This window comes from Mastacembelus armatus, chromosome 5 (genome assembly GCF_900324485.2).
Source record: "Mastacembelus armatus chromosome 5, fMasArm1.2, whole genome shotgun sequence".
In the NCBI taxonomy this organism is placed as follows: Eukaryota; Metazoa; Chordata; class Actinopteri; order Synbranchiformes; family Mastacembelidae; genus Mastacembelus; species Mastacembelus armatus.
In genome coordinates, this window is record NC_046637.1 from 12,391,330 (window position 1) to 12,405,425 (window position 14,096).

Consider the following 14,096-nt stretch of genomic DNA (forward strand, 5'->3'; position numbering starts at 1 on the left):
TGAACTTCCCTTGACCCTACCCTATAGATATTTATTATTAATTGAGGTCATACTCTATGGGGACTGGCATGACTTCATCAGCACACTCTGTTTGTCTTCTTAACAGCCTCCTCTTCACCTTTTTTGTCTTAATCTATATTAAAATGTTTAAAGTACATATCCCAGAGTACTTAAGACTACAAAGAGTCAAAATGAAAATGCAAAGTCATGACCTAAAAACAAATTAAAGTTGTGTGTTTACTGTGTGTGTGTGCCGTTTTCAAAGTCATGTGGCTGCCTTTGGAGAGTTGACAAAGACAGCGTATAAAAAGCATACAGTGACAACCCAGACGGAGAAGAATAACTGCATGACAGTTTTCATGGCTTCTCTTCATTTAGAAACGCTTTTTGCTGTTACATGAAGCCTACTGTATACACAGTATACACACACTGAATATATTTTATTCAATATATACTCTTAACAAACAATAGAGTATAATTGAGAAAGAGAGAGAGATCAGACATGGGTGATTATCTTTGCAGTGACATTTGTTTTGTGTTCAGTTTGTGTTATTCAGATCTATATTCCTCTGCTTAGTGTTTTAGACATCAACACTATAAGCTCAACTGCATTAGGAAACTGTTTTTAAAGGGTTTGTGAGAAGGATAGCGACATGCACACAGAGGCTCAGAGCTCCTCTCAAGCTCTTTGAAATATTTAAATGCTGGGAGCATTTTTAATGTGAGATTGATGGAATAGGGTCAGTGTCAGAATTACAGCTACTCAGACATGGTTTCACACCCAGCAAACAATGTACGATGGCGCTGATCATTTTCACCAGGAACACATTTACATCCTGGGTATTTCATATGTGTTGTCAGAGTTTTGTTTTTTTTTTTTGACTGAATTTATGGATTGCAGAGGAGTGAAATGTTCAGCAGTTTAAGGCTGAGATTGGTACTAATTGGCTTTTAGGAGTAAGGAGAAACCCATTTAGAAGAAATTACCAGTCTGTACAAATCCTTTTACATAACACAGTCTCCTATGTTCTTTTCATGCTTTCTTTTTGACATTGTAGTCAATTTGAAGTGGCATCCTAGCAGGCCTGGAAGAACACAATCATTCTTTTAATTTGTTACTGATTTCTTTCAATGTCCCATTATTTAATTATTCATTTTAAATAAACCTATGCTGCATTTACTCAGTCTTAATTGTGATTTGTAGTCAGCTTGTGTCTCTGCATGTTTCAAATTAGGTGTGGGCTAAAAGTAGTCCTCAGCAAGAAAAGAAAAACTATTTCAGCAGTGCATTTCTTTACAGTGTACTTTGTGTTTTTTCCCAGTGACAGGTCGAAGCCTCATGAACACTACCAGATTTATGTTCATTCCTGCCACAGTTTTCAGGGTAGAGAGGAGAGATGATGCCAGAAAAAGATTCATTAATAATGCAGCAAGAGACTGGAGTCTCACCACTTTAACATGACAAAGAAAAAATATATCCCACAGCTGTTGGACCAGCACAGGCCTCTCATCAATTAGAATATACAGTTTATCTAATCAGTGGGCAAAACAATCAGTAAGTTGAAGTAAGCTGTACTGGGCTGATCGCACATACATCACACGTATTCTGTCAACTGGATTTTGGAGCGCGAAAGATCAAATGTAGTGAGATTGTAGAAAGAGCTAATCACTGCAGCATCACACATTTTATTTTCAGTCATCATGGCTAAGTACTGCCCTCTGTTGGTTAAATAATCAAAGTTCATTTAAAGTCATCTGCTGTCTTAAAATGACCCAGGCTACAAAAAAACTGAATGCTTGACTACATTGGTAATTCGATTAAAGTATCAGTTTTAGGCAGATAAGAAAAACCACAAAGAAAATGTATAAATTAGATGAAACTTTACTGATTTCTTTCTTATTTTATCAAGTAACCAATACCCCAAAATTTATCAATGGGCTTAATCAGACTAATATCACCAAATAAGACCAGTGTAACCAGCACTGCTTTGCTGCAAGGATACTTTCAATCTAAAATAGGGAAATCTTGAAATTAGATGTTGATGTGCTGTAAGGACAACTAATGACTTTCTTTAATAGAAATGGTAATTTAGTATTTACAAAACAAAACATTTTAGATAATAACACCACTTAAACCCACTCACATGCCCCAGAGCAGTTAACTTGTCTGCTTGATAATCCACAAAACAGAGAAAAATTCATCAAAATCAGCAATTAAAAATAAATGTTATGTTATACATTACAATGTGAGTAATGTGTATTTCCTGTCTATACATATTTATAAATGTGTTTGTAATTTTTATTCCCTACATGTTTTAATACCTTCTCATTGTAGGAAATCAAAATTGGAAACACTCCTCAAGACTTCTGACTGTACTTTCTATACTTTACTTTACTTTCAGTCTATCTTTTTGATATTCTTCCAAGATTTTCACCTCATATAAACCAGAAAGCAGCCAGTGATCCTCCAGCACAGAACGTTTCTGCCTGTTTCTCAGTGAAGACTGAAAACAAAATTTAATGAGGATAAATTTCGGCTTTTGTTTTTTTTTTTGTTTTTTTTTTATCCTTTCCTGCTGCACTTACTCTTTTCTTTTTTAGTTTTAATTTATAAAGTAAGTCATAAGGCATATAAATATATCCATGTCCATGTGGCTTACTGTTTGTAATAATGTTTCAGTGAAAACCTACTTATACTCATGAAGATGCCAGGTAATAATAAAAAGTCAGGAGAAGATAACAACAATTCATTTAGATTGATGCAGCACAGAATAATGCAGTAGTTGTGCTACCAAACATGTTCAATAAATCAGTATTTTATGCACTGGGATTGCAATTATGTGTTTAGCTGCTTTATTTATACCGTGTCTACAATTTGACATTTAATCCCATCCTTTTATCAATTCAGTTCAATTTAATTTTATTTGTATAGCGCCAGATCACAATACAAATCATCTCAAGGCACTTTACAAAAACTAAAACTGAAAACCCAACAAATCCCTTATGAGCAAGCACTTGGCGACAGTGGAGAGGAAAAAACTCCCTTTAACGGAAGAAAAAACCTCCAGCAGAACCGGGCTCAGTTTGGGCGGCCATCTGCCTCGACCGGTTGGGGTGAGTGGATAGAGCAGAGAGAAAAAAACAGCAACAATAAACAACAAATAGACACTGCAGGTTGGTGGGGCCAGTAACTGCACATCAGCGATATACAGCTCCAGGACCAGGGACACCTGCAGAAGGTACAGAGAGAACAGAGAGAGAGGGAGAGAGCACAAACTAGGGGAGAGAGAGAACACAAGGTTAGTAAGATTCAATGGTGGAATATACATGAGGTGGGAGGAGAGAAGAGAGGGGAGGGGAAGGGAAAGGGGGGGGTTAGGGTAGGGGAGCTCAGTGCACCGATGGTCCTCGGGCAGTCTATAGCAGCATGACTAAGGGATGGTTCAGGGTTACCTGAAGCCAGCCCTAACTATATGCTTTGTCAAAGAGGGGAGCTGGTTCCACAGGAGAGGAGCTTGATAGCTAAAGGCTCTGCCTCCCATTCTGCTTTTGGAAAGTCTGGGAACCACAAGTAGACCTGCACTCTGAGAGTGAAGTGGTCTATTGGGATAATATGGTACTATGAGGTCTTTAAGGTATGAAGGAGCTTGATCATGAAGGGATTTGTATGTGAGGAGAAGGATTTTAAATTCTATTCTGGATTTTACAGGGAGCCAATGAAGAGAAGCTAATATAGGAGAAATATGATCTCTCTTGCTAGTTCCTGTCAGGACTCTGGCTGCAGCATTCTGGATTAACTGGAGGCTTTTTATGGAGAAACTGGGACATCCAGATAGTAATGAGTTACAGTAATCAAGCCTTGAGGTAACAAATGCATGGACTAGTTATCCTTAATTTCATTCACTTTGCACACTATATAATCATGGTAATCTGTGGCAACAGAAGGTATTGATTATAATTCACTGTTTGCAGTTATTAAAAATATATAAAAGAATTAAACACAAAAATCTTCAGTGTTAAAAATGTCAAAAACATCCCCAGGTCTTAGCCATTTAATCTTTTATGTCTGTCATGTTGTGTGTATCTTTTTGGCTATGAAACACAATTTGGTAATGCTGCTACTTTGTAAGCAATAACTCAATTTGCCCTAAAATTCTGACTAATGCTAAATATCTTACCAAGTTGAGAATGTCACAAATGTCAAGTCGGTACTGTTGTACAAGGAAGGTGCACCAAGAGTCTGGGTCACAAGCTGCACAATTCTTAATCAGCACCTGGCTGTGATATCTCTTGCATAGTAGATGACCAGAGCATATTTCAAACCAGGAATTCTGGCACCAAACCAACTAGGAGCCGTTTGTCGTCATCATCATCCAGAGGAAAGAATGGAAGTGGATTGGGCACACAATATGCAGAGCGCAGACTAGCATTGTTCACCATGGCTTGAAGTGGAACCCCTGATGAAAGAGGAAACACAGTGGACCAACTCCAACTTGGAAAAGAACCCTGCAAGGCCCCATGCCCTGACTGGGATGAAACAGAATCAATATCACGGCTAAAATTCAGGTTCCATATCATTGATTAATTTTCCTCAGTAATGTCCATCACTTAAAATTCATTCTTGCTTAAAAATAAACTTGTAATACAGATTAATCACCAACAGAGGTCAGCAAAATCATTTTAATAACATTGCAATTGCTCTAATCATCAGTCAATCATTAGAAAATATAATGTAATTAAAGTATCCCTGATGATGGGAAACTAGGCATATACTCAGTTGGTATTTCATTAAGTACACAATCCTAAAAAGTATGCAGTCATACAGTACAAGTTGTGCAATAAATTCTCCCATCATAGTGGTGATAATGTTCAGTTTTTGCTGTAACTCTCTTAGAGAGGTGATCATGTATATTTTGGAGTCTGCAGTTTCTGGTGCTGTACTAGTATGTATTTCTATTATTTTGTCCATCCCACTTATATCACTGAGACCAGGCAAAATAACAGAAGGCCCTCTCTGACACCAGAATCACATCCTTGTTTATCACACATACCAGCACAAGTTGTGCCAATTTTGACAGATATGATAAATTATGTATTATATGTTGCCCTAAATTAAGGAAATTCACATTAATTGACTTTATTTGTCATTGGTCTAATATATAGCTTTTAATACACAGTTATTGTGCCAAATGAATTCATGCCAAATAATGTTTTGATATATCATTAGGCCATACCATCACAAAGCTGCTGGATCCCATGACAGGTGACACCCTAAACTACAGTAACTTTAAACTGACCTAAAATACTCAAAGTTGTTTTTAATTCCTACTTTCATGCAAGCAAAAAGTAAATAGAAATGAGCCTTGAAATTGACCCAAAAAGAAAGAATCTGCTGTTCAGTATAACAAAAATCTAAACTAGATAAAGGTGATAACTTTTGTATTTACATTTTATAGCAATGTTTGCAATTAAATGTGGAGTTACAGAAAAGCTGAGACTCCTCCTTCAGGAAGATAGCTCCTGTCAGCCCTCCCTACTGCTGCGTGAGTATCTCTGTTCCTTTTCCTGTGTGCATCAGTGGCATTTCACACTGATGACAAGAGCTGAAAACAGTGTGGAGACAGACTGGACCACTGTGATTTTTAAATGTGTATGGTTATATTTGCTCCGGTAAGTTTCTTTCTTCTTCTTTTTTTTTTTTTTTTTTGCATCTCATTGTTTAGGGTATAGTGAATTCTGCTTTTCTTCACTTGTAATGTATATTACATAATGTGACACTGATGATCTTAATGCTTTTGATCAATTATATATGGTATAAATATATATATATATATATATATATATGGTTATATGAAATGCCTGTCTGGTTTGCTGATGCACTGTTCAGTAAGTGTTTAAAAGTAAAGAAAAATACATTAACGTTGCTGACGCAAAGTAAATTTCTCACTCTATATGAATACTCTGAAAATGAAAGGCCTAAAACAAAATTAGTGAGAGACTTGAGAATTGTGTATTTCCTCTACAAATTAAATCTGACTATACTGCTGTGGCCACCCGCCAGTGCACAGTAAGAGCCTCCGTTAGTTGTCTGCCAGCCTTTAAATTATTCACATTTTGTTTTCAAACCAATTATAAATCTTAATAATCTATCCTACAATTTAATAGGGTGTAAATATTATACAGGAAGACCATTTATTGCTGTTTTTTGTTTCCATAGATTTTTGCCATTTGTGCTTTTGCAACATGTGGAGGGTACTATGGTCATCTCCAGGTTAAAGTCGATTGTGCAGACAGGAGGCAGAGTAACCACACCATCAGCATTGATTTTGGTTATCCCTTCAGGTAAAGAAGCTGTTTTCTCTAACATCATGATCAACTCTTGTTTTAAATGCCCAAACCTTTAGAACAGAGTAATTCCATAAAACTCCCATGATGTAGATTTGTTTCCCATTTTTTAACTTTCAGCCTCTTATTATATAATTAACTTATGAATACATAAAGAACAAACATCAATTATGAAATATTTCTATATGTATAGAATAATTTAGCTTTTAGTTATTTGGAAAGAAATGTCTGTATTGATCTCTATTTTTATTTATATATTTTTTGTGACTGACAGCAAGTGAAGATTTAAGTAGACACTCAGAATTTGCTTTCAGCCTAAGCTGCCATGTCCCTGGTAATCATCTGTGTATATTTCAGGAAAGTGGTCAGCCAGACAATGAGATTTAAAAATGGCACAGCTCTACTCTGTCATGTTGTCAGGCTCAGTGCAGAGGAGCTGTTCTTTCTTGAAGCTTGCCCAATTTAAGATCGGGAGGCTGGTCCACTGAAAAGGAAGCCAGCCGAATTGAAGATCCCAGAGAATAAAACCTTCTAGTGCCTCCTTAGATAAAATTGTACCTGGGGCCAAATAGTCAAGATTTAACACTAAGTGTTCTCTTGTCATGTTACAGCACTTTGCCACTTTATTACTACATATTTTTTGCACCATATACCTGCCTCTTGATATAACTGCTTAGTGAACCACTGATAAGCAACAGAACATGTTATCCTTCTTGCCCATGTTTTATTTTTGATCCTGCAGAACTGCATGGACTCACAACCAGCTTTGCATAAAAAAGTACTTTTTGGAGCTTGAGAAAAAAGTGACTCTATTTGTCAGCCTTGTTGCTATTTTGAGTGAAGCAACTAGTCCTTTATACAGAGCAATATAATAGTCACAGTGGCAGTAAGGAATACAATTATCCACAAATCAGTTGATATTGCAGCTAGAAATGATTTGTCAAATACGCATAAAATATGAAGCAATAGAAAGGTGTTTATCTTAAAATATCCACTTTTGTTTAAAGCTTCTTTAAAATTTTCACATATTTGACCATGTCAGGAATATTGGAGTAGTTTTCTGGTTGTCATGATTATGTAGATGTGAAATGAAAACGGTTGTGCCTGTTCCAAATTTTGATATCTTACAGCACAATGGGCCACAATTATGACTTCATTTGGGTGATGTGTTTGTGCTTGGAGTTGGGTGTAGAAGTGCAGTGGTGTGGTCGAACACCCCCATTTTCTATGTTTCAGAGTCAGTGATGGCTAAGCACCTAATTAACAGTTGTCAGTTCAGCTTTTAGTTCAGTGGAACCCAGTGGTACCCTATTGTCTCCAAATGAATTTCGGTTCATTTGAAATTTGTGCTGTTATACAGTTTATAAATGCAATACTTTAAAGGCAGTGAAATGACTATTTTTGTCCTTAGTAGGCAAAAATGTGAATTACAGTTTTTGGACTTACTGAAATGTGCGTATGTTGTATACAGACATGCTAATGCAATATTTTGAGTTAAATTTGAAATTTGGCAGTTTTCCCTAATTTATAACAAAGATAAAAGCAGCACAGTCAAAACATGCCCTTTGCCACGGTGCGCTGTTACCTTCAGAGTATATACGCCTAATTACTTGGTAAAATATAAATAGTTAAATTATGCCATACTATGTTTTATGTTTCTTTGTTTGAATTCCAACCTCACCATACCAACAATACTGTCACAGTGACACAGCATTCAAACTTAACATCATACAGCAAGTTATAACTGATTCATGCATCTGTTGTATGTACTGATAAGGCCAGTTCTGTGTCACAGATCCAAACTGACATTGAGTGAGAGACAGGGTACATGCTGGAAAACAGAAACAAAAGCCTCCACACTTCATATGCCTCGAGAGTTTATGCTTTATATAAAGAAATATTAAAGAAAAGTTCAGAGAAAGCCTTGCTATAAAATTTATCCTCATTGTGTGTGGGTACTCTTACAGTGACAACTCTTCCCTTTGTTACCCTAAATGTAACTTTGTAAATTTTCTCACATTCATAATGTTTTTACAGAATATCTTCCTTTGTCACATAGAAAAGTGGCGTTACAGAAGAACTTATCACTGGCCGCTTCTTCATGAATCATGTTCATGAATCTGCCCCTTTCTATGCAACAATGCGCAAATTTCTCTTGGGGAAGAAAAATTCTTTCTTCTTTAGTTTTTATAAAATACCAGCTTTACTTCTGTTTTTTTTTTTTAGCACCTTCCTTTTTTAGCCAAGAGCATAGTTGGTGGCTAAAGCAGCATGTTTCCTACAGTGTGAATCTACTCACTTGTCAGTTAACAACCTGTATTACTGTCTTACTCACTGTAAGACTTTCTGTCCTGTAGGTTACAACAAGTGCATTTTAAGGCTCCCTTGTGTGAGGCAAACGGAGAAGAGATTATTTTCCTGGATGGCGATTTTTCTGCAGCTGCTCAGTTTTTTGTGACTGTGGGAGTTTTTGCTTTCCTGTACTCTTTGCTGGCAACCATTGTTTATGTCTTCTACCAGAACAAGTATCTGAAGAACAACAGAGGCCCACTTGTGGTCAGTGAGTTTGTCTCTCCTCTAATTTTCTCATTTTAAAGAGCCACAATATCCAGTTGTTGTATTTACATATACAATATACAAGACACAAAACAACATTAACTATTGTGCTGTATGTGACTTTTTCTCTTTGTCTTCTCCTCGCTTCTTTGTACTGAGCAGGATTTTGTCGTTACAATCATCTTCTCCTTCATGTGGCTGGTCAGCAGTTGTAGTTGGGCCAAAAGTCTTTCTGAAATCAAATTGGCCACAAACCCAACACAAGTGCTCCTGCTCAGTTCAGCCTGCAGAGCTCAGGAGAACAGATGCACAGTTACCCAGGAGCCTCTCTGGTCACGTCTTAATACATCTGCAGTAGGTATTCAGTAAAGAAACAAAGCACTAAAACACTAAACTGGCTAAAACAAACCATTCACTCTTGTTCATTTTTCTGTTTCCAGGTTTTTGGTTTTGTTAATGTCATCCTCTGGATTGGAAATATTTGGTTTGTCTTTAAAGAGACGTGCTGGTACAAGACAGGTCAGAGGTACCCATCCAGGAGTGCTTCTTGGAAACGCTCCAGTGAAATGCGACAGCGGCTCTACAGTGAGAGCAGCTTTGACCAGTCAGAGGAGAGTTTTGGTCCACAGCCCACCAGACAAGACACTTCCAGTCAGTCAAAGGGGGTCCACAAACAAGCTAGTTTCAACCAGTCACAAGTAGGCTTTAGCTTACCACAGACATATCTTGGTAAACCACCAGTTCCTGACAGGGAGAATACAGTGGCGTCCCAGGGGCCAATAATATGTGTCAATGAGATGTAATTTTGACTTGGTGTTTCATAATGCTGTGTATAGTAAAATAAACAAAAAAAAAAAACAACTCATTTTCAATTTAAATTTTCAATTTAATATAGATGATTAAATGAAAACATTTATGGTATCTATTTGTCAAATGTGGGGTTCATAATGTAATATAATTTTTGTCTGGTTTTGTGCTGTGGCTAAAGTGACATACTTGGAGTTGAGGACTGTTGAGGATGAAGTTGTGTTATGATCGGCCTAGGGGATACCGGTACGTAACACGATGTGAGTTTTCCTCCAAAACTCTCCCACTCTCAAATAACTCCAGCAGCACACCAAATACAATTAACGAAAGTCATTTATTTTGGGAAAATAGTCAATAAATAACTCTAACACTCCGAGTGCCCAAAAACAACAAACAAAAATGCTAAAGCAGCCCTACTATTACTTAACAAAACAAAACCAACAAAAAGACAGGTATCCTTCCCTAGACTCCTAACCAAAAACAGGAGAAAACGAAAATCAAACTGGGCTTCTTACCCCAATGAAGAGTCTCTAGTGCTCAATATTTACAGTGCAAGTAACGTCACAAAAGTTCTTTCTCAAACTAACAATTCTTAAACGAACAAACAATTTCCACACTTTGATCGGCTTTTTACACAACAGAGTTCACTACTAAGAGTGCTGGTTTGGGAGTGGCAGAGATGAAGAAGAGCTCTCTCGGGCTGTAGTCAGTGGGCTTCTTATAGTCATCCCGGAAGAGCTGAATCAATCCAGGAACCAAGCCAGTTTGAACCGACCAACCACGGGAATCCACCTACTCTCCACGCCCACTCCTTTCTCTCTCACACACACATACACATACACACCAAGAACTGCGGAGGAGAGAGCTAACAACAAACAAACCACACACAACAAATCACATACATAATGACCCAGGGTCATAACAGCTGTACCATGAAATTAAATAACTTTATGTCATATAGATGATTACTAAAGGCTCTGCTGGTGTTTAGTTTGCATTTTCTTTCTTTGAAAGTTGATCTTTGTCAATAAACTGATATTGCTGTGGTTGTGTGCGTCTCAGAGATCACTTGACAATTTCACTTTGTGGTCAGTGCAGTTAAATAATACAAAAAATAAAGGGTTTTGAGACATGAGGTATTAAGGACTTGAGTTATTACAAGGACAAAAGGTTAAAGGTTAAATGAAGTAACATTTGTGCTACATTAAATGTAATAATTGACTATAATGTAAAATGCAATATACAGCAACATTATTTTTACTTATTTTATTATAAAATAATAATCTATTTAAAAGCTAAATATTCCAATGTTGGGATGTCACAATACTTTCCTTTGAATAGATAAACTTGGGTTCAACAACTTGTGCAACCAGAAACAACAGTACAAGAGTGGTTGCAACCTGAAACTCAATAAAAAAGTGAAAAAAAAATGCTATCTATCTATCTATCTATCTATCTATCTATCTATCTATCTATCTATCTATCTATCTATCTATCTATCTATCTATCTATCTATCTGACTATAAAATATGTAATGAATACTGTCTCACTGAAACTTTAAATAATGGTATTTTTTAAATTATTGTTTGTGTAAATACATAATTACATATTATACCTGTGTCAAAGCAGAACTCTCCTACATAAATCTTTTTGTATATAAAATATGCTACAGTCCTCATATTGCACTTATTGTCACAGTATGCAGCACTATATTGATCATTAAAACTATCATTTCAGAAATGAATCTCATTTCCTATAGAAATTTAAAACATATATGCCAAAATGTGTATTTGATCCTTTCTGTCAACAGTAAAAGCCTTAAAACTTTGTGTTACAGAAACCGGTTACTGGTAACGTGTATGTCAGATAAATTCATTTCTGGTTTTACTTGAAGTACTTGAAATGTTGCTCTGCAAACTTTTTCAGTGAAACTTTTTTGGGGATTGATATCAAAGAGTGCATATTCACTGTGAAGCTGTTCTTGCTATAGTTTTTCTTACAGAGTGAAAGTTGTCAGTCTCTTTATTTCAGTGGGAAAAAAACAGAGCAGAGGAGACTGAAAGTGAGAAAACACTGAAAAAGAAATGTGAGAAACCAGTGCAGGGAATTACTAATGAATACTGACTCTTCTGGAGACGCTTGAGTAGACATTAAAGAATGCATCAGACTGTGTATCAGGATTGTCTGAACTGCCAGAGGGACAATCCCTGAGAGTGTCTGTTTCATCCTGTCCAAAACAGTTGGCATAATACCAACAGCTAAAACCACACCAAGCATCATACAACCTATAGCATTTGAAATCCATTAACAAAGATTTTTTGGACTGGCGTAGTTCTATGAAAAGGCCTATTCCAAACAACTCCAAAGCATGTCTGTCTGCCTGAAAGAAGGTGTCTCCCTCACTATCACCATGTTAAAGGGTTTTCTCTTATCTTTTTCACATTTTCTACTGGTGAATTGAGGTACATTTGTATGGAGTCCATCTGGTGACATTTGGGAAAGTAATATAATGTGGCCCCAACTTACTAATGATCGGAAACAAGAAGTTAGGTCTATAGAATAATAGAATGATACATCAGATCAACATGTTAAGGATAAGAAAATAAAATCTCAGACTTATTTACATTGTGCTGCTTGATGTTAATACGAAAAGATTAAGAAGTAAGCAACAAATCAACATAAGTGATACATATATCATTAAGATTAAACTGACTCCAAGTCAGACATAAAAACAAATACATTTAATCAGTATGATAATCTTTCTTTTAAAATTGTGATGATACTTGTAGTAGTTATTGTCGTGGTGACAATAACTACTACAAGTATCACAATTGATAAAAGTACTAAAAATATCGGACAGCTCATAAAGTATCTTGTTAATAAAACTTATGATAAAAGCGTGAAATTGTCACAAAAGCAGAACCATCACCCTTGTCCAGGCCTCTTCACAGTGAACATTAGCCTGAAATACATGCCTAAGTTTGTTATTAAGACCTCTGTATGCAGGCTCCTATCTGATCCGAGCAATTAGAACAAAGAGGCAGCGCTCATCTCTACTGGCCCCCTGACAGAGACACTAAGCGCATGCAGGTGTCCGGAGCAGGCTCTTTGAAGAAAATTACAGTGTGTGTGCCCACAGCATAACAATTAGGGTCAGGTTATCAGCAGGAAATAAAGGGCTACATCATGAGATAGATATCCCGACGGGTATGGAAGAAGGGAGTATTTATATGTAATTAATCCCCTCAGAGCTGTAACATGTTATAAAATGGTGTGTAAGGGTTGTGTCTGTATTCCCCAGAGAGCACGAGACAGTCGTGACTTTTATTTGGAGCACTGTGTGGAACATACTGGATGTTAGGGTGATGTAAGACATCCTACACTTCATTGTACACTCCTGCAGAGGGCAACATCCACCTATCTTATCAACTGAACACTCTCAAACCGCATCTCAGAGCTGTTAATGTTTTAAATATTTGACACCATTTACTTGATACATATGCCATTGTTTCTTCCACTTCAGTAGAAATTATGCATTATGTTTACGCATTATGTTTTCATTTTTCATAGTTCTTGTTTAAATTTGTACATTGTCTGAAACTGCTTAGCGTAGCATACTGCACTGCAGATACATTATGACATTAGAGTTACTGCACTGTATGGTATGCAGATAGTTTTTTTTGGTTACCAAGTGCCAGCTGGCAAGCTGGAATATCTGGGGGCAGAGAGTGGGTAGACTGACAGTAAAAATACTACTTAAAAATGTTTATCATTTATATATACCATTGTACTATTTTCCCCTTTAGTTTACATGCAGTAAGTTTACATAGTCACACAATAGCAGCAGCAGCTACTGGTAAATAGTTAAGAGTGGATTGAGAATTTTATTGCTTATGCTGTCGCTTACCATTAATGTGGATAAAACAGCCAGTTGTTACAGTTATTATCTGTCTTCATTGCTTCCTGTGACTTTTAGGAATGGGCTCTCTTCAAGTAAACAGGAGATGAAGTTTGATACTGGACTTTCTTGGCTGCTAGCAGTGTTGATGTGGCTTAAAGAAGATAAGTCTTTAGGAGACAATTTCTTTCCATCCTGTGACATTAAGCTTTGCCATATCACAGCCAGGCCGCTGCAGGTGAGACAATCCAATCATGATAATGGCACCATCCATATGAAGATGGATGATGTTGGTTAAAATGCTACATGTCCCAAAAGTATAACCAAGTATAAATATAAGTATAAAACATAAAACACACCATCCAATTCTAAGTGCAAGGGAGGTTACAGAGGCCATTGCCTTTAAAATAAAACTTGATTCCCTGTCTACAGCCAGTGTTTGGTAATCAGACTGATTAAGGTGTGCATAAATAGAGTGGAAGAAAGTACA

At 36.6% G+C, this 14,096-nt stretch overlaps 1 protein-coding gene across 1 annotated transcript; it reads left to right on the plus strand.

The window, feature by feature from the left end:
• Positions 1-5,564: 5,564 nt before the first annotated feature.
• On the plus strand, positions 5,565-9,704 carry synprb (synaptoporin b). The gene is made up of 5 exons (XM_026307399.1): positions 5,565-5,670; positions 6,218-6,342; positions 8,703-8,901; positions 9,064-9,255; positions 9,342-9,704. Exons 1-5 carry the CDS (start codon positions 5,647-5,649, stop codon positions 9,702-9,704), a joined length of 903 nt encoding a protein of 300 aa, XP_026163184.1. The 5' UTR covers positions 5,565-5,646.
• The last annotated feature ends 4,392 nt before the right edge of the window (positions 9,705-14,096 follow it).

What these genes read in the sequence shown, in the direction of transcription:
- synprb (XM_026307399.1), top strand. Translation starts at nt 5,647, where the DNA reads ATGTGTATGGTTATATTTGCTCCG. An exon ending in GTATGGTTATATTTGCTCCG is followed by an intron (nt 5,671 to 6,217) that starts GTAAGTTTCTTT and finishes TTGTTTCCATAG; the next exon opens with ATTTTTGCCATTTGTGCTTT. An exon ending in CACGTCTTAATACATCTGCA is followed by an intron (nt 9,256 to 9,341) that starts GTAGGTATTCAG and finishes TTCTGTTTCCAG; the next exon opens with GTTTTTGGTTTTGTTAATGT.